This window comes from Myodes glareolus, chromosome 1 (assembly GCF_982192425.1).
Source record: "Myodes glareolus chromosome 1, mMyoGla1.1, whole genome shotgun sequence".
NCBI lineage: Eukaryota > Metazoa > Chordata > Mammalia > Rodentia > Cricetidae > Myodes > Myodes glareolus.
The window spans coordinates 86,834,996-86,854,826 of NC_142026.1; the positions used below are offsets into that span (position 1 = coordinate 86,834,996).

At 47.4% G+C, this 19,831-nt stretch overlaps 1 protein-coding gene across 3 annotated transcripts; it reads left to right on the forward strand.

The window, feature by feature from the left end:
- The first annotated feature begins 3,482 nt into the window (after positions 1-3,482).
- Positions 3,483-19,543, forward strand: Mtres1 (mitochondrial transcription rescue factor 1). 3 transcript variants are annotated; one of them, XM_048425251.3, is made up of 5 exons: positions 3,498-3,596; positions 8,558-8,614; positions 11,303-11,781; positions 14,087-14,159; positions 19,274-19,543. In XM_048425251.3, the coding sequence occupies exons 3-5, from the start codon at positions 11,315-11,317 to the stop codon at positions 19,451-19,453; spliced, it is 720 nt and encodes a 239-aa protein (XP_048281208.3). In that variant the 5' UTR covers positions 3,498-3,596; positions 8,558-8,614; positions 11,303-11,314; the 3' UTR covers positions 19,454-19,543. The 3 variants fall into 3 exon arrangements, with proteins under 3 accessions (XP_048281209.3, XP_048281208.3, XP_048281212.3); XM_048425255.3 differs by having other exon boundaries at positions 3,506-3,596; positions 8,558-8,631; XM_048425252.3 differs by lacking the exon at positions 8,558-8,614 and having other exon boundaries at positions 3,483-3,596.
- Positions 19,544-19,831: the final 288 nt, after the last annotated feature.

A 19,831-nucleotide genomic window follows, 5' to 3' on the forward strand; every position in this document is an offset into this window, starting at 1 on the left:
TGGTAATCACTTTGTTCCTTGTAACAGGACAAAAAAAATCTTTTGCTTTCTTCCCCCTTTTTGGATTGCGGGTTTTTTAAGGTCCTAAGAAGTAAACACAGGCTTATTCAGCCTTCACTGGATTGCCCTCCCGGTACTATCCTATGTCTCTCTATTTCTTTTGTTTCTTTGTTTATTCTACCTAGCATTTCTAATCCACACGCCTCTACCCTGGAAGTACAAACCCGGCTAGGCTGGACCCCAGCAGCTGTTGCCCCAATGTGTGGCTACAATAGGCAGTGGTGGCCCAAGCCTTTGATATCAGCACTTGTGAGGTAGAAGCAGATAGATCTCTATGAGATAAATGCCAGCCTGGTCTAAGGACAGCCAATTCTATGCAAAGAAGTGCTGTTTTGAAAACACACACACACACACACACACACACACACAAAATCAAAAGTAAAAAGCCCAAAACTATGTATATTAGTATCTTGGTGCCCCTTGAGAACCTGGCACAGTCCCCCCTCTGTGTATGGCAAGTAAGTCCTAATTTATACACAGGTGCAAAGGTACCTTAAGAGACAAGCTCCACCCACTCATGATCTCTCTGTTCCCACCAAGGCAAGTGTTTGGCTTCTCTCTTCCTCTCCTCCTTCCCTTTCTCTCTCTGTCTCTCCCGTGTTCTCTTCCCTTCTCATTCCCTTTATCTCAGAGAAACTCCATATTCAAGCTCTCGCTGCATGGCGTATTCTGTCACCCGCTGTAGTCCTCACTGTCAAGTTGGGAGCATAGGCCCTTGCCCCTTGCATCTATCCCAGTCCCCAGGCCTGGTCTGGACTCCAAATCCCAGCAGGCCAGGCCCTGACTCCTCCCTGGGGGTGGGGTCAGGACTACTCCCCCCCCAGGGTATTTAAATGATCCCCCCAAAAAGAGGAACACGTGGTCTCCCTTTCTTCCTCCTGGGGGTCACGTTTATTGCGGCTTCCCGGTTTCCCCTCGGAGCTACCCGAGAGCACAGATCTCCCATTAAACCTGGATATTTCTTAATTTGGCTTGATTGAGAATTTTTGCGTCGGCAGGGAGCTAATATTTAAGAAATATTCCTAACACTCACTCGACCTGCCAAGGTCCTCACTCACCCCATATCTTTTTTGTTGCTGTCGTTTTGTTTTGTTTCTCGAGACAAAGGTTCTCTGTAGCTTTGGGGCCTGTCCTGGAACTAGCTCTTGTAGACCAAGTTGGCCTTGAACTCACAGAGATCTGCCTGACTCTGCCTTTGAGTGCTGGGATTAAAGTCGTGCGCCACCACTGCCCAGCTTCACACCATATCTTAAGGATGTATGTATGGTGTATGTGTGTGCATGTGTGTGTGTGTGTGTGTGTGTGTGTGTGTGTGCAGTGCCCGCAGAGGCCAGTCGGATCCCTTGGAGCTGGAGTTACAGTTGTGAGCTGCCCTACATGTATGATGGGAGCCAAACTCCAGTCCTCTGCAAGAGTAGTATGTGGTCTTCACTGCTAAAGCATACCTCCTGTCCTGTTTAGTCATTTTTAGAAGAGAGTCTCACGTAGCCTGACTGCCTGGAACTCTCTTTTTACTAGGATGACCTTGAACCTCCTATCCTCCTGCTTCTGCTTCCCAAGCTGTGGGATCACAGGTTATAGGTGTACACCACAACACTCTGTGGGAAGCAGATGAAGTCGTCAGTGAATGTATATTGTTGACGTAAGCATTGCCACATCAAGGACCCCAACATTTCAGACCCATGGGAATGGTAAAAGTGTTGGGATCCTTGATCAAGTACAAATGTTGACAGCGGACTGACCTTCAGCTAAAAGCACGGTGTGCGGAGAACTACCAACTGCAGCTTCCCTGACCTGGATGTTGACATTTTCTTGACCTTTTGTTTGTTTGTTTTGTTTTTCAAGACAGGATTTTTCTGTAGCTTTGGAGCCTATCCTGGAACTCGCTCTGAAGACCAAGCTGGCCTCAAACTCACAAAGATCCACCTGTCTCTGCCTATGTCACCACTGCCTGGTTGAAATTTACTGTTTTTTTCTTTCTTTCTGCAGAATACCTAGTTGTTAGGATCAAATGCTTTGGCAATACCTAAAGAATTAATAAAAAAAAGCTGGGTGATGATGGCACTTGCCTTTAACCCCAGCACTAGGGAGACAGAGGCAGGCGGATCTCAGAGTTTCCAGGGTGAGTTCCAAGACAGCCAGGACAGAGAAGCTCTGTCTTGAAACAAAACAAAACAATAACAGCAAAAATAATAGGAAAATAAAAGTATATTCAAACAGCTCACATTTTGTGTATGGGTATTTTGCTTGTATATGTATTTGTGAGCCTCTTGAATGCCTGGTGCCTTCAAAAGCCAGAAGGGCGATTGATCTTCTGGAACTGGAGTTACAGATGGTTGTGAGTCCCCATGGAGTGCTGGGAATCAAATCCACATCCTCTGGAACAGCAGTCAGTGCTTCTAACTGTTAGGTCATCTCTCTAGGCTCTCTATTTACCATTTTAAAAAAGATTTCACCCTGGTGAGATGGTTCAATGTGTAAAGGTGCTTGCTAGAAAGCCTGGCAACACAAGTTTGACCTTGGGACCCACAGGTGGAGAAAATGACTCCTGCAGGTTGTCCTCTGACACACCACACACACACACACACACACACACACACACACACACACACACACTTTTTACATTTCACCCAAGGGTTGGTGAACTGGGCCTCTGCTAACAAACTTAAAACACCTGAGTTCAATCCTGAGGTCCTACATTTTGGCAGGCAACAAGTGAATGCAACTGTGTATCCCTCGCAATGTCAACAGTGTAAATGTATCATTACAGCATTTGGAACACTTTATGATTGCTATTTTCTCTTGCACAAACACAACCATAAACCACTTTGTAATCAGAGGAGAGATTTGCTGAGACAGAGTTTCAGGTAACCCAGACTGGCCTCCAAGTTGTCATGTCGCCATGGCAGGCCCAGCAGTAAGACCTTCTTCCTGCCTCCACTTCCCCAGGAACATCAGGTGTTGTATTCCTATTTATACTTATTTCTTCGTAGCTCAGCCCGGCCTCAAACTTTTTAGTATTGTACCCAGAAAAAACCTTGAACCCCTGGCCTTCCTACCTTCATCTCCGAGTGCTAGAATTACAGGGGTACACCCGCACCCTGGGTTGGGATTGGAAGAGATGTTCTAAACGCCAATACTCCAAATTCTGGGATGTTGTGTACAGTTTTCTGGAGACAACATCTGTAATTCACAAAAACGTCCAAGGCTTTGACTACTCCAGAGAAAGAACTTCGACTTTCAAACCAAGTTCTTCTGGAATTGGCTGCCGAGCTCAGCCGACCTGCGATGGGCCTCCCACGCCCCCACTCCTCATCCCCCCCCTCCCCCATGCCACACGTTCCCACAGTTCGACAGCGCGGTCATCCAAGGCGCCGCGTACGGCAGGGGTCGCTGTAACCGCGCCACTAAGCTCGCACGCGAGTCGGGGTCCACTCTTGCGGCGTGGGCTTGGGCGGAAGAGGCGGGGCAGGGACAGAGGTGGCCCCCAGGCTTGCGGTCGGCGCGGTCCGGGGAGGGACCAGCGGACTCCGCAGGTGAGTGCGCCCCTACTGGCTCGCCAGCCCAGCCCCTCGGCGGGTCACGCGCCGGCGACCGGCCTCTGCCCTGCAGCGCTGCGGTCGAATCTGCGAGCACGTCCGGTTCCTTAGGGTCGGGCTTGCCTTGGGACGCCTCCCGAAACCCGGGACCTTGGGAATTGAGCTGACCCAGGCTGTGCGTCCCGGCGCTTGGCCGCAACTGGCTGTAGACACTGACCCGGGGCCGGCGGCGTGGGTGTCCAGTTTCCTTTGACCTTGGGGAAATCTGGGGAGGTGCGGGATGGGAGAGTTCCAGGGGAACCCGTCCTCGTCTAGAAGTCAGCCTCCGATGTCCCCAGAAAAGAAGGTTTTCGTAACTGCAGCAGACCTTCCCGACTGGAAGCCAGGCTCCCGGTCACACCAAGCGATGACAAGCTGGGGAACACGGATCCGGTCTCATCATCGTGCAGTCAAGGGCAGCGTTGCCTTTGCATCCTGAACACTACTCTCCCGGCAGTCTTAGCCTTCGTTAGCACATTCTATAGCTTCATAAAAATCGAACCCGAAACAAACCTTTCTCCCCGAGTCATCTCTAGTGCAAACCGCCGCCAAGGAGACCCTGTAAGACGGACTCCTGCCAGGTTACTTTTCCTACTAACTCTTTCTGGAGAACTCATGCAGCCAGGGCCACTTTAGGTATCTAAAACTTTTGGAGATCTAGTGTCAGTTCAGATACACTCTGTTCTTTTCTGAGCTCGTTCTAATGCCGCAGTTCTGTTATCCTAAAGGCTTGGTTTGTTTGTTTTTTGAAGACGGTCCACTTTGTGTAGTGGAGATGTCCTTGAAACCCCAGGCCTCTCGCCTCTTCCCCAGACGTTTGAAATACAGGTTTGCACCACCGTTCTCAGATTCCACGAGTTTTTAACTACTAGACACTATTCGGTGCACTTGAGATAAAGTGAAGGAAAATAAAATCGGGATAAAGAGGAATTCTAATGATGGGAGTGTAAGCACACGCAAACAAATAACGTCCAGTAAATTATGTGTGATAAGCTCTGGGGGTGGGGTAAGTGTTAAAGGGATTGGTTGGCTAGAAGTGAATGGGTAGGCCCCACTGAGGGAATATTTGAGTTTAGACTTGAAGGTGAGGTCATCTAGCACTTATCTATGCAACAGTGTTCTAGACCCATGTGGAACAAGGACCCCTAGTTTGGCTAGAATGTGTCCCCTAAGTTTCATGTGTTGGGAATTTGGTGCAGTGACATCAGGAAGAGCAGGGTCATGGGGGTTCTTGGGCAGGTCTGTTCATGGACTAGTGGGTCATCACGGAGTACATGGCTCTGGTATGAAAACAAGCTCTAGCTGGCCTGCTTACACTTTCTTCCCTCTCTGGCTTTCACCCTGTGGTGCAGCAAGAAGGCCTTTCCCCAGGTGTCCACATCTGAAGTGTGCAGGAGGGAAAGGTGGGGGGCGGGGAGTAGATGCTGTTGACCTTGAACTTCCCAGGCTCTGGAGCCGAGAGGTAAATCTTTATTGTTGGTTTGCTTTGTTTTTGTTTTTACTCCCCTGAGGTTTTTCTGTAGCTTTGGAGCCTGTCCTGGAACCAGCTCTTGTAGACCAGGCTGGCCTCGAACTCACAGAGATCCGCCTGCCTCTGCCTTCCGAGTGCTAGGATTAAAGGTGTGCATCACCACCGCCCGGTTCATAAATTGCCCTGGTTCTATAATTCAGCTGTAGCCATGGAAAGCACACAAGAATAGTCCTGTGTATGTGAGGCGCGTGAAGATAACGGTGTAAGTGTGGCAGGAACTGAAGCTAAGTGAGTAAGACAGGAGGTGTGTGTGTGAGTGTGTGTGATTGTTTCTGTTTTTTTCAAGACAGGGCCCCACTGTGTAGTTCTGGTGTGAGCCACTAGACCTTTATAAGACAGGAGATGTTTATCATCCTTTAGGTTTTCTTTTGGTTTTGTGTAGGGAGTGTGATATAAATGTCTCATTTAGGGCCCAGTGGTGGTGGTGCACACCTTTAATCCCAGCACTTAGGGGACAGAGGCAGATGGATCTCCGTGAGTTTGAGGCCAACCTGGTCTATAGAGCGAGTTCCAGAACAGGCTCGAAAGCTACACAGAGAAGCCTTGAAAAACCGAACAAAAAGGAAAAGTCTCATTTAGGGCTAAGCAGATAACAGGCACTTAGTCTCCACGCTTTGATGGCTACCCACTGCACAACTTTTCTAACTCATTTGTGGGTATAAATGTAAGTATTTAGAAGGCAGTTTGATACCGTATCAATGTAGCAAAACAACAGGTTCCTCCCGGGGCCTTCCTAACCACGGGCTTTTTGACCAGGTTTACAGTAACACCTTACTAAATTCTCTTGATTTTTGAGACAGGTTCTCATTAAGTTACCTAGGCTGGCCATGAACACACTCATTGGTCTAGGCAAGTGTCGAACTTCACACCTTCCCACCCCACCAGGCCCAGAAGAGTCTTTTCTCTGGAATGTTTTTGAGGAATTTGGTTTTGTAGACAGTCTTTTATGTTGGTATGTTCATGCTGGCCTGAACTTTGTGCCAAGCCTGAAGACTTGGTCACTCCCTGGAACCCACGCAGAAAGGCCAGGTATGTGGTGTGTGTCTGTAGTCCCAGACATCTTGCTGCCAAGATGAAAGACAAGAGAATTATTGGCCTGGAGTACACAAGATGGTGGGAACCAGAGAGACCCTTCCTGAGAAGTAAGGTGGAAAGAGTCCTGACTCCTGAGAGATGTCCTCTGGCCACCACATGCATGCCGTGCTGTGCTCACACCCTGACTTAAACACACCACATACACATTCAACAGTAGTTGACGTGATAACAAAACTGTCCAACCATATAGTCCCAGCCGGCACTGGGAGGTGGAAGCAGAAGCATTCAAGACCAGTCTGAGCTACCTGAGACCACGTCTCAAAGCAAGGAGGGGGAAAGTCACTGGAAGCTGGAAGTGGCCTGATGTGCTTGTCATCCCAGCGTGTGGCAGCCTCAGGCAGGAGCACAGGTAACCACCCCCAGCTCCCCCACCCCCAGCTCCCCCACCCCCACCCCCTTGAGGTGAAGGACAACTGGCCTTGAAAAAAAAAAACTGCCAGCTTGTTTTAATCCTCCAGAAGCCTGCTGTCACTCTAACAGAGATAGAGAAGGCTCTGGGCGGAGCAGGTCTGAGGCCAGGGGTTGGCCCTAGACTACCGGTGAGTGCCTTCGGTCACCCATGTGGTCATGACAGTCATGCAACTGGACATTGTATCTGCTGATTAACAACGAAGAGGCCTGGGCCTCAGCACGTGACCATACCTGTGGCTGTGTTTATCACAGCAAGGGTTTGTGAAGCAAAGGAAGGAAGGGGCGAGGCCCAGGGCAGAGTGAAGGAAACCGGGCATGATGGTATCTACAGATCTGTAGTGGCATCACAGCGTGATTCCTCCAACAACGAGGCGGGCTTCCAGAAGAGAAATTAGGGCTCAGCATAAATCAGATTACAGCTTCAGTACAGCGAGTCACTCCTCCAAGTTTGGGGGATTCAGGGAACTCTGCTGAAGTTTAAGTTCCCAGATAATGGTGAGGACCAAGCTTGGCAGCCGGCCTTCCTGTCAATAGCAGTCATAGGTCTTTTATACTAATTCTGCTCATGTGTATAAGTCTGGAATCTGGAAGAATTTAAAGCCACTGAAGCCAGGTATAGTAATCCTTGTCTGTAATTCCCGTACTCTACAGGCTGAGGCAGGAGGATCAAAATCTCAAGGGTAGCCACGTGGTGAATTTGAAGCAGCCTAGAGTATGTGAAATTGGTGCTACCAGAGTCTGGAAAGGGATAAGTGGCAAGGGATGGCAGAGGAGTTGGGACACTCAGGGACTGTACCAGAGGAAAAGAGACTTCTTAGTTATAGAATCCTTTTTTAGGAGTGTGTGTGTGTGTGTGTGTGTGTGTGTGTGTGTATGTGAGAGAGAGAAAGAGAGAGGTGGAAGCTACGTCAGACCATCCAGTGTCTTCCTCTCTACCTCATTGTCTGGAGAGTAGCTCCTCACTGAACTGAATTATGACTAGGCTGCCTGGCTGATTAGTAAGCTAATGTCTTTGCTTCCCAAAGCTTGGGGATTGCAGGTGCACACAGATGTGTCTGGCCTTTTACATGGGTGGGGGGTTTGGACTCAGATTCCTAGGTTAGTAGAACAAGAGACAGCCCCTAGAATCCTTTTGTCTGTTTACTTTGTTTGAGATAGGTTCTCCTGTGTAGACCCAGTTAGCCTAGAACTTGCAGTGGAGACCAGCCTGGCCCCAGAAGTACAGTCGTCCTGGCTTGTCCCGGCTTTGTCTCCTTTACGTGCTGGGATTATTAGCATGTGCCATCATCTACTCCAGTTGTTTTTTTTTTGTTTTTGGTTTGGATTTTTGTTTGTTTGTATGTTTGGTTTTCTTTGTGTTTTTGTATCCCTGGCTGACCTTGAGCTCCTGAGATTCTCAGTTTCCAAAGTGCTGAATTACGGGTACACATTCCACCTTACCCAGCGTCCTGTTTCTTTAATGGGATGTAAGAACCCAACATTCACTGCTTTAAGAGGAGCTCCAGAGCTGGGCTGTAGTGGCATACGCCTTTAATCCCAGCATTTGGGAGGCAGAGGCAGGCAAATCTCTGTGAGTTTGAGGCTAGCCTGGTCTACAAGAGCTATTTCTAGGACAGCCAAACAGCCAAAGCTACACAGAGAAAATCTGTCATGAAAAAAAAAAAAAGAAAGAAAGAAGAAAAGAAAAAAAAAAAGAAAGAGCTCCAGAACCTGGCCAGTCACCTTTTCAGACACCCCAGTCCTTACTCAGGACTCTCCTGATCAGTTCCGTGTTCCCAGGTTCCTTCCTTGGGGCCTGCTCACTGTTAGCATCTACAAATGGTCAGCATCTCTAGCAAAAACTAGAATAATGCCTTCCTTCAATTTTATGATTTTTATTTAGATTTCCATCACTTGGGATGTTTGCCTGCTGGAAGGTGAAGGAGATCACGGACAGAGAGTGAGTAGCTACTAAAGGTACCATTTGGCTTAATGCTTTGAAACATTTGTTAGATTTACACATGAGCAAGTTGATATGTTCAACTAGAAGCTTTCCTAGTGTTGGTAAATATGCTTCCTGTGGGGTTGGAGAGATAGCTCAGCAGATAAGAACACTGGCTGCTCTTCCAGAGGATCTGGGATCGATTCCCAGCACCCACATGGCGGCTCACAGTCATTCCAGCAACAACCTCTTATGGCCTCTGTGGGCTCCACGTGCACATAGGGCACAAACACATACAACACCTATACAAATAAAAGCAAAGTAAATAAACCTCTAAAAATGCTGCCAGTGATGGGTACAGAAAAAAACCCTTCCAGACATCCTGAAAGGATACAGGAGCGTGCTGTGAAGCAACGACTTTTCAATGTTTATTCCTTAGTATTTGTGCTCACGAGTGCGCGTGGGGCCAGAGGACAGTCTGCAGGAGTCAGTTCTGCCCTGCCAACACGGGCTCTGGGGGTTCAGCTCGGGCTGAGTTGGTGGTAAGCACCCCTAACTACTGAGCCATCTCACTGGGATTTATGATGGATGTAGATACCCAGGGATTGACCCCAAGACTGCCTTCTCCCTGGCCCAGGTGCCCCTGGGGATTTCTTCTAAGTTGGATGGCAGTTCCTCCCCCTGCCATGCCTGCTACATTTTTTGCTCATGTTGGAGTGACCACGGAGCAATGCTGGGATCAAACAGAGCCATGTGCCTGGTAGGCAAGCTGTCTACAACTGGACCACATCCCAGCATAGAAATATGCTGCTCTACTTCTTCTTCTTCTTTTTTTCTTTTTCCTGGCTTTTTGAGACAGGGTTTCTCTGTGTAGCTTTGGAGCCTATATTGGTACTCACTCTCTAGACCAGACTGGCCTCAAACTCACAGAGTTTGCCTATCTCTGCCTCCAGAGTGCTGGGATTAAAGATGTGCACCACCACCACCTGGCTAGCTGTTGTCTTTCTTTATCCTAATTCTATAAAATTAAAAATCTTTATTTGGGTGGGTTTCTATTAAATTGGAATACACTGAACTATAGTTTCTTGCCAGACATGCTGACCCATGTCTGTAATCTCAGCATTTTGGGGTTGAGGCAGGAGGATTACTCATCAGCTGGAGGAAAATATGGGCTGCATAGTGAGTTTCAGACCAGTTGAGGCTATAGTATGAGACCCTGTCTCAAACAAACAAAGTAAGAGTGGACAATGGTTCAGTTGTTGATCTCACATTGTATTTATATGACTGACTGATGTCTATTTTGCCTTCATGTGTATCTCTGCACCAGTTGATACCTGGTGCCTATGGTAGTGAGCCATCATGGGGGTGTGGGAATCGAACCTACACTCTATAAGAATTACAAGTGTTCTCAACCACTGAACCACATTTTGATCTTGTAGAAGACCAGGATAGTAGGTTCCCAGCATGCACATGGTAGCTCACAACCATCTATAACTCCAGTTCCAGGAGATCCAACACCCTCTTCTGACTACTGAGGGTACTAGGCACACACATGATACACATACATACATGCAGGCAAAACACTCAAACACGTGAAACAAGTAAATCTAAAAAAGAAAATTAAAAGACAACAACAACAAGACTTGACTGGTTCTGCTTAGTAGTTCCTTCAGCAGTTCATTGAAAACCAGAAGCCCTACAATCCCTGAAATTCCACCTGCTTCTTGTCATTTGGGATTTAGATTGGGGCTCCAAGAATGGTAGTTGAAGGGTTGGAGAGATGGCTCAGCACTGGCTGCTCTTCAAGAGGACCGGGGTTCAATTCCCAGCACCCACATGGCAGCTTACAACTGTCTGTAACTCCTGTTCTAGGGGATCTGACACCCTCACACAAAGCACTAGTGTACATTAAATAAATAAATAAATCTTTAAAAGAAGAAGAAGAAGAAGAAGAAGAAGAAGAAGAATGGAGGTTGAGCCTGTGCTGTTTGCTTGTTCTTCCTTCTCACTTACCTGTAGGTTGGAAGTAGTAGCCACCTGTGTTGTTTGTGAGCCACACAGACAGTTATTGTTATTAGCTGTATAATTAATGGAAATTAGAAAGGAAAATCGTGAGGCTCATTAACAAAGAAATGAGTCCTGAAGTATAGCCTTGAGATAAGGAAGCCATCTCAGACTTGCAATGTGATTTCCTGACTAAGAGTTCTGTAGTGATTTCATTTGTATTTTCATAAATAAGGCTCGCCTGAGGATCAGAGAGCAAAACAGCCACACTGACCAGCCTTCCAGACCAGGCAGCAATGATACACACATCTTTAATCCCAGTAGCCACACTAGTTTGTCATAGAAACCAGGCAGTAGTGGTGCATGCCTTTAATCCCAGCACTAGAGAGAAATATAAGACAGGAAACAGCTCTCAGTTACGGTCTCATTCTGAGATTCCTGGAGGCAGGATCGCCATTTTGGACTGAGGTAGAGGTAAGAGCCAGTGATGGCTGTTTTACTTTTTTCAGAGTTGGTCACGTATTGTATGCATGCATTTAAGCTTGTGAAATCCTTTTTCTTATTAGCAAAGCATGGTCTTTAAAACCCCAAATGTGCTTGGCCCTCAGCCCCAGTGGACCGATGGGCCTTGCTCAGGGCACGGGAAGCGTGGCACTAGTCGTCCAGGGCTTGCGTGCTCAGCTCAGCTGTCTTCCGTTCCAGGGCGCGTGCAGCATGGCTGTAGCTGGGCTCCGACTGCTCACTGGTGCTCTGAGAAAGCCGGACGCCTGGCTTGGACTCTGGGGTGTGCTTCAAGGAACCTCTCCACACAAACTCTGTGCTTCCTGGAATCGATACTTATATTTTTCTAGTTCCAAGTTAAACGCATCAAATTATAAAACACTTTTCCGTAGCATTGTCCCTCTGCGACTCCCAGAGCTGTTAGTAGCTCCAAAATGTACTTTTCCATTTTCCATACGACTCAAAAGCAATATAAGCTCCAAAAAATCCACTAGAAAGACTCTGCAGAAAGATGCAGAAGAGGACTCGGATGAGGAGAACTATCACCCCGAGAGCAGTGAGCAGGAAGAGGAGCGCGAGGATGACCCTGGCGTAGTCAAGGACTACAAAGACCTGGAGAAGGTGGTCCAGTCTTTCCGGTACGATGTCATCCTGAAGACAGGCCTTGATATTGGGAGAAAGTGAGTATGATGGACCACCCGTCTGGTTAGTGTCATGCCACACTAACTCGGCCTCTGCTATGGGGAATAATAACCATAGATGTGAAAGGTAACCTATTCCATACGTCACTTTACAGATGAAAGGACTGACTCCCGAGGAAGTCACCTGACACCTTTAAATCCTTTGTGCCGTGTTTCCTCGATCATAACACAATTGGTGTGCTCTGAGTCATTGACTTAATGACATATTTCTTCTTTTTTCTCCACAGTGCATCCTAAAAGACATCATTTTATTAGAGATGCATAGCTGCAAACCCCCACTGAGTTCCCATATCCTACAGTATGACAAAGTACATTCCAGAATCAGTGGGAGGAGTAGGAGGTGGTGGTTAAGAACACAGGCTTTGGGGGCTAGCGTGTTAGCTCAGCGGGTCAGTGTCCTTGTTAACTTGATGACCTGAGTTCAATCCCTGGGATCCACAGAGTCTAAGGAAAAAGCTGACTCCCACAGATTGTCCACAGACCTCCACATATGTGCCATGGTACACATGTGCCCACAGCATTCACACATACACGTACACACATTAATTTAAAAAAAAAAAAAAAAGAATACAGTTTCTGGCCAGTAAGATGGCTCAGTGGGTAAAGGTGCGTGCATATAGACTGCCCATCTGAGCTCTAGCCCCTGATCCCAAGAGCGTCCTGACCTTCCACAGACTCGCTGTGGCTCGCCTTCTCTCTTACACACAAAAGGATACAGTGTCTTGAGCTAGAGTGCTGGGTCAGGCCTGCAATCCGAGCACCTGAGGCTAAGTGAGGACACAGAGTTGGAAGCAGCCAAGCTACACACTACGGTACTACGGGTGATCTCTGTGAGTTCGAGACCAACCTCAGAGCTGCTCTGAGAAATCCTGGCTCAAATAAAAAGCACAACAAAAACAAGAAACAAAAAAACAAAGAGTGGGTTCTTGGGCCAGACTACTAGTATGTGACCTTAAGCATGTTAGGAATTTTGTTGTTGTTGTTCCTTTTTTAAAAATTTTATGCAATGTTTGGATGACAGGCAGTGGTGTGCGTGTAGTGTCACACGTAGCCAGAAGACTCATTTGTAAGACTGGTTCTGTCCTTGCAGCTCTGTGGCTTCCAGCTGCTGAGTTTCATCTCACAGGTCCCCTTTCACCTTTTAAAGCCACAGAATCACTCAATAGCTCATGCTGCCTAGAACTTACAGTTTAGTTCCAGACAGCCTCAGCCTCGCTGAAATCCACCTGCTTTAGCCTCCAAGTGCAGGACTGCAGGGACAAGCCAACAGGATTAAAAAATCTGTGTAGACACTGGCTGGGCCTGGTGTGAAGCAGGCACCCCATGCAGTTTAGCTGTTGTAAACCTGAGTCATGTGCAGTGTACAGAAGTGGGAATTTGAGATTTCTCTAGCATAATTATTCTCTCTGCTGATGTTATGTTCTGGTTGTATCCTCACTGCTTGCTCATTCCTTTAGCAGTCATGGATGGTGTGCATACAAGGGAAGAATTGTGACAGGCACAAACTCAAGATTTGCGCACACCTTTAATCCCAGTACTTGGAAGACAGACACAGGCAGTCTCTAAGTTCAAGGCTAGCCTGGTCACAGAGCAAGTTCCAGGATAGCCAGCTACCTGTCTCAGGGAAAAAAAAAAATCCCTTATGTAATTTGTATCTTTATGGAATAGTTAATTGTGTGTTTCACTTTGTTTAAATTCATGGAATGTAAAAGAGAGCAATGGCTATTGCTTTTATTGAGCTGAGCCCTGATGTCAGTCATCCTGAGTCAGGTCATCAGAAGGGAGGCTTTGTTTGTGTCTGGGTCTGGTCTAGTCTGTCACCAGAGATTCAGACTGAAGTGACTGGCTGCCAGATTGGAATTGCTCAACCTCAGTGCACACAGGAGGCTCCTTAATGGTGTCTCTGTATGTGGTGGTGCCTGTTTTTCTGTCCCCGTGCAGAGCAGGAAGCCGAGGACAGGAAGGACCCACTCATTCTGACCACTGTGACTCACTGAGCTGCTGCCATGCAGTCACTTCTGAAATGGCCCACAAGGCCCCATGCAGCAGTCTCCTGCCTGAGTGCACGGGGCCTCTCGTCGTCAGAAATGCCCTTTGGGCTCCCTGTTGGGGATGTGTGTAGATGGTGCCCACTTCCACTTGGCATCTCACAGTTTCCACTGGAAATGCAGGGGTTTTTGTTTTGTGGGGACTCACTGAGTGGATCCTCACAGCTGGTGTTTTCCTCAAAGCTGTGTGGTTGTTGAATTTATTTACATTTCAAATCTTTTTTTCTTTTTAATAGCAAAGTAGAAGATGCATTCTACAAAGGTGAACTCAGACTGAATGGAGAAAAATTATGGAAGAAGAGCAGAACGGTGAGCCATGCAGCCCGTAATGACAGCCCTGCTAGTCAGTGCTGTCCCCAGTTCCCCCTTGGGCCCTCGTGCCCTCTCTGAGGTCTTCCGTCCTGGTCACGCTGGTGGGAATGGTCTACGGGCCACTGTCTCTCCTCAGTCTTCGTGACCTTATGAGTCAGAAGAATTGGAATAAGCTAATGTTAGCCCCATGGAATCATGGAGGTAGATTACAAAGAAAAATCTGACTGAGAAGGTGCTGCCCGAGCAGGTGGACATTCTGTTCACTTCAGCAGTTCTTGTTGGAGCTCTGCTCTCTGAAGGGCAGCTGGCAAAATGATGTTCTGTAGTTCTGACACGTTCATGTTGATACTGTTAATTGAAAGAGGTCAAGTCAGGGTCACGATGCTTCCTTGATGTACCAGCACTGGCTGGGGCCAGAACATGAGTCCCAGGGCAGCCAGGGGTACACACTGAGACATTATGTCATAATAAAAAACCAAACAAAAATGATTCATGAGAGAATGTACTTCAATATCTGCTTTCTAACAACAACAGATCTCTCTGTTTGTCTGATACACACACATATGTAAAAGTAAAATTCTATTAAAAATAGTCTTTGTTATATTATGTGTATACCAGCACATGGGAAATGGAGAAAGGATCAGGAGTTATAGGCCAGATTGTGCTATGTGAGACCCTCTCTCCAAAATATATTCATACATGCATATACACACTGTGTGTGTGTAGTGATAGACGCGGTGATACACACCATGGAAGGCAGAATCAGGAAGACCGCTACAGACTCAGCCAGTTAAGTCTACTCGCCTAGTTCCAGGCTAGCCAAAACTACATCTCAACAAAACAAACAATGTACGCATGCATGTTAATAGATACTACATATGGGTTTTTTTTGTTTGTTTTTTGAGATGGAGTTTCTCTCTGTAACAGCCCTAACTGTCCTGGAACTCACTCTGTAGCCCAGGCTGGCCTCCAGCTCTCAGAGATCCACCTGCCCCTGCCTCCCAAGTGCTAGTATTAAAGGTATGCGCCGCCACCACCCACTATGTTACATATATTCTTAATTAAAAATTACTAGTACTTAGAATAGATTATTATGGAATTCTTTGTGTGTGTGTGTGTGTATTTTGCTTGTATGCATATGCATGCAGTTCCTGTGGAGGTCATAGTGTCCCCTGGAATTGAAGTTGCAGATGAGTAACCAAACCAGGGTCTCTCCAGCCCCCTATTCATTTTCTTCATGCTTTTTATTTTTTTGAAAATTAAATGCTTTTTAGATTTATGTATATATGTTTTGTCTGCATACATGTATATTCATGATGTATGTGCCTGGTGCCCACAAAGGCCAGAAGAAAGTATCAGGTCTCCCAGAACAAAGGTTGTGAGCCACTGTGTGAGTCCTGGGAACCAAACTCATAGTTCTGTGAGAGCAACAAGTGCTCCTGGCTGCTGAGCCAGCTCTCCAGCTCGCCTGCATTCATTTTTCATTTTCTTCATGTCTTCTATTTTCTGTATTTAAAACATGTATTTTGTTGTGGGAGTGGGGAATGTGGGTTCATGAATGTCACAGTTTGGGTGTGGAGGTGGAGGACAACTTGAAGGAGTGGATTCTTTCTTCCTCCTTGTTGGTTCAGGGATCAAACTCAGGTCAGCAGGCCTTGCTGCAAGTGCTGAGCCATCCCACCCTCACTCTGAGATATAAATAATGAGTGTTTGATTGATTGAAACAAAGTCTCACTATGTCGCCCGGGCTGACTTCAAACTCACTCTGTAGATCAGCCTGCCTCTGCCTCCTGGGTACTGGCATTAAAGAATGTTTGACCTTGCTTTTTAACCATGAGATTATATAACTTAGGAAAACTCACTAAAGGAGATATAAAAGTCTTTAATTAAAAGCTAGAAAGCAGCACTCAGGCTGTATGCAGCTTGGTTGATAGAATGGTTCAACCCCTCAATGTCATATAAACTTTGACCCCATCAAGCAGAAGGGTCAGAACTTCAAGGTCATCCCCCTCTACAGAGCGGGTTTGAGGCCAACCTGAAACCTGTCTCTTGGGGGGTGGGAGTTTAAAACCCAAGGTCATGGTTAGAAACATAACCTGTTAGTAGTGAGGGAAGAGGGGGTTTATTTTTCTTTCTTTCACATTCCCAAAGCCTGTTAGGCAGGATCTGCTCCCTCGCGTTGCCCTGGGATGTAGAACAGTAAGCTGAGTGTGTCATCTGTTTGCATTGGTGACCCTTGAGGCTCCTCCAGTCCCTGTCCCTGCTGCTGCCTCCATGCACAGAAGGAAAGGCAGCTTCTTCCATTCTGGTCTCAACTCCTAGTCAGGGCCAAAGAGCTCTGATAACCTTGGGCTGGCAGGTGCAGAATTATCTGTCAGCCATTGTTCAGTGACCTGCACAAAAGCCAGTGCTCCAGATGGGCCCTTCTCCACCCCTCTGCTGCTGTCTTGACTGTAGCTGAACTGCCTTCTCTGCTGCATTAGCTTCTGAACACCCCTCTGCCGGAGCCTTGTGCAAACTCCATAGCCTGTTCTTCTCCGGCTTTGAGGTATTGTTAACCACAGCCTAATTACTGGGCTTCATTCTGCCTTGGGTGTTCTGTCCTTTCGGCTGCTTTCCAGATTTCTCCTGAGGGTCAGGAAAGGCAGAGGCCAATATTAACACTCGGCTGCCTTGTTACTAGGAGGCCTGGTAGTCATAGAAACTGCAGCTAAGGGGAGATTTGAAATGTAGATATTTGAAACAGCCACTAATCCCAGCCAGTTTTGCTTTGTGTCTGAGAGGACCAGGCCTCTGATGGGACCAAATAAAGCATGCCTGCTTCCCCAGCCTGCTCCGTGGAACCAGTGCCTGGCTATAGACCCTGAGGGTCCAGCCTGTCTGTCGCTGCAGTTCTGCTCCCCCAGTCATCACCTGCCACCGAGCAGGTTTTCTGTGTTCTGCAAACTAGGTTGTCCAGAGTGCACCAGGCTGTGCAAGCCTGCTCTGACAGCGGCTTGAGAAACCCAAGATAGGGACTGATGCTGTCCTAACTCACCTCCCAGGGCTAAGAGGAGACATCTGAGCCCTAGAAGGAAGAAATGCCATCACCTTTTTCCTTTTTAAAAACACTTTTATTAGTACATATTAATTATTCATAGTATTTCATTATGGCATTTTCGTGCATACATATGATATATTTGGAGCGCGTTTCCCTCCCCACTGCCCTCTCGTGCCTCTCACCTCCTTCCTTTCCCATTTCCCATACCCACCCTTGTGTTTTCATGGAGCTTTTCTTCCTCCTCCTCTAATCTCCACACAGGCTTTGGCATACACATGCACTTCACCCCCAAAATAGAGGAACTGTTTGCAAAAACTAAGTTAGAGGCTCGAGAGATGGCTTTAGCAACTAAGAGCACTTGCTGCTCTTCCAGAGGACCTGGGCTCAATTCCCAGCACCTGCATTATGTGGTGCCTTGCAACTGCCTGTGACTCCAATCCCAAGGGGATCCATGCCATGTCTGACTTCCAAGGGCACCAGGCATGCACATGGCACACAGACATGCAGGCAAAATACCCACACATAAAATAAATCAGAAAACATTTAAGTTTTAATAGGCCAGTCTCTAAGCTGTGTATTTGTTTCTTTATGGGAGAGGAGGCTTGGTTTCTTGTTTGTTTTGTTATACTTACTTTTTAAAGATTTTTTAAATTAATTTTTATTTTATGTGAATGGGTGTTTTGCCTACATGTATGTCTGTATGCTGTGTGTATGCCTGGTACCCATGGAGGCCAGGCACGGGTGTCAGGTCCCCTGGAAATGCAGTTCAAGGTGGCAGAGTATTGATCATTGCTAACCACTGAGCCAGCTCCCCAGGCCCTTCAGTAGAGGCAGTGGCCCCCACATAGGAGTTGCTTTAAGCCACGAGAAGCAGTTGTTGGTCCTGGCTTATATCTGACAGAACAGCAGTGGGTGGCCAGGTTATGTTAAGCCCCTCTTGAGTTCCTGGTCAAATTCTCTAATGTTCTGAGCTGCTTGGACTCTGCCTGTCTGCCAGGTGTTTCCCTCGTGTCCAGCCAGACTAAGCCCTTGCTGCTGGTCCCTGGAGATAACATGGCTGCTCCAGAGTGTGGGTTGACAAGCCCTAGTCACAAGTCCTCTGGTAAGAGTAGCTTGGCCTCAGCCCCTCTGGCCAACTCTTGCTCTTTCTGTGTGGTCCTCTTTGTGGGCCAGCGCTGCCCTCTCTCCCTGAGGAATGCTTGTCGGTAGCCAACCATTGCCCCGTGGTGACAGATGTTTAACACACTGTCCCATCCCCATTTTAGGAAGGTTACCTAGGTTAGAAATGAGTGCCAATATTCTTCCTGGTTCGTCTAGTACTTTGTACATTCTTGCTGAGTGTGCCTCACTCTTCTGTGTTTTATAGTGTTCCTCAGAGAGGCTGGTCCGTTCAGTTCTCCTTCAGTTCCCTGACTGGTGGCCTCTTCAACCTCGGTCACCCATCTGCCAGTCATCTGCCAGTCATCTCTGTCAGAGGAAAGTGCTGCCTGGGTCCAGGCCCTGTGCTTGAGGCTCCCTCATGGCTACCCACAGTGCAATTTAGACCCAGGGTGACAGTGTCAGAGAAGTCAGGGCTCTTCTCACTTGTTCTTCCTGTGTGACAACCACCACATGAAAACAGAATTGGGGAGCGGGGGCTGGAGAGATGGCTCAGTGGTTAAGAGCACTGACTACGCTTCCAGAGGACCTAGGTTCAATTCTTGACATTCATGTGGCAGCTAATAATTATCTGCAACTCAGCTACAGGGATTTCTTTTCTTCTTTCTTTCTTTCTTTTTTTTTTTTTTTTTTTTTTTTTTTTTTGTCTGAGACACGCTTTCTCTGTGTAGCCCTAGCTGTCCTGGAACTCGCTCTGTAGACCAGGCTGGCCTTGAACTCACAAAGATCCGCCTGCCTCTGCCTCCCAAGTGCTGGGATTAAAGGCGTGCGCTACCACCGCCTGGCTCAATTCCAGGAGTCTTGACAACTTAACACAAACACACAGGGAAAACACCGGTGCACATGAAACTGAAACAATAACAAAGCAGGGCTGTTTGAATTGGAGTAAAGGCTGTTTCCCTTCTCTTCACAGGTGAAGGTGGGAGACACATTGGATCTCCTCATCGGAGAGAACAAAGAGACAGGGACAGAAGTGGTGATGCGGATTCTCCTGAAAGCCGTCTATGATGAGAAGACGGAAAGCGACAAGTATCGAGTGCTATTGCGACGGTGGAAGAGCTTAAAGCTGCCAAAGAAGACTACGTCTAAGTGACCGCGAGGTCTCCCCACGGCTGCTTCCTGCTGTCAGAGGGGCCGGTGCAAAGGGCGTTTGTACTGAAATAAAGTTCTGTCGTTTGTGGGATCACTGGAGCATTTTGTGGAAGCTGGGATCTGGGTTTCCTCCTGCACTCCTGTAGGCCTGGCACTCTGAGAGCTCCCTTGTCCTGCAGAGACCAGTGCAGGACGAGCCTAGGCCAGAGAGGACATTCGACCTGCCTACCATTTTCCACACTAACTACCTCAGGAGTCATTGTCAAATAAATTGGCCTTGTTTCTTTGTGGGTTTTATTTATGGAATTTGTTTTATTTTGTTAGACAGGGTCTCCCTGTATAGCCCTGAGTAGCCTCAAAATCGGGATTCACTGTCTCT

Excerpts from the sequence above, each read along its gene's own strand:
- Mtres1 (XM_048425252.3), top strand. The coding sequence starts at position 11,315 with ATGGCTGTAGCTGGGCTCCGACTGCTCACTGGTGCTCTGAGAAAGCCG. Across the intron at positions 11,782-14,086 it reads GGCCTTGATATTGGGAGAAA|CAAAGTAGAAGATGCATTCT; the intron begins GTGAGTATGATG and ends TCTTTTTAATAG. Across the intron at positions 14,160-19,273 it reads TATGGAAGAAGAGCAGAACG|GTGAAGGTGGGAGACACATT; the intron begins GTGAGCCATGCA and ends TTCTCTTCACAG.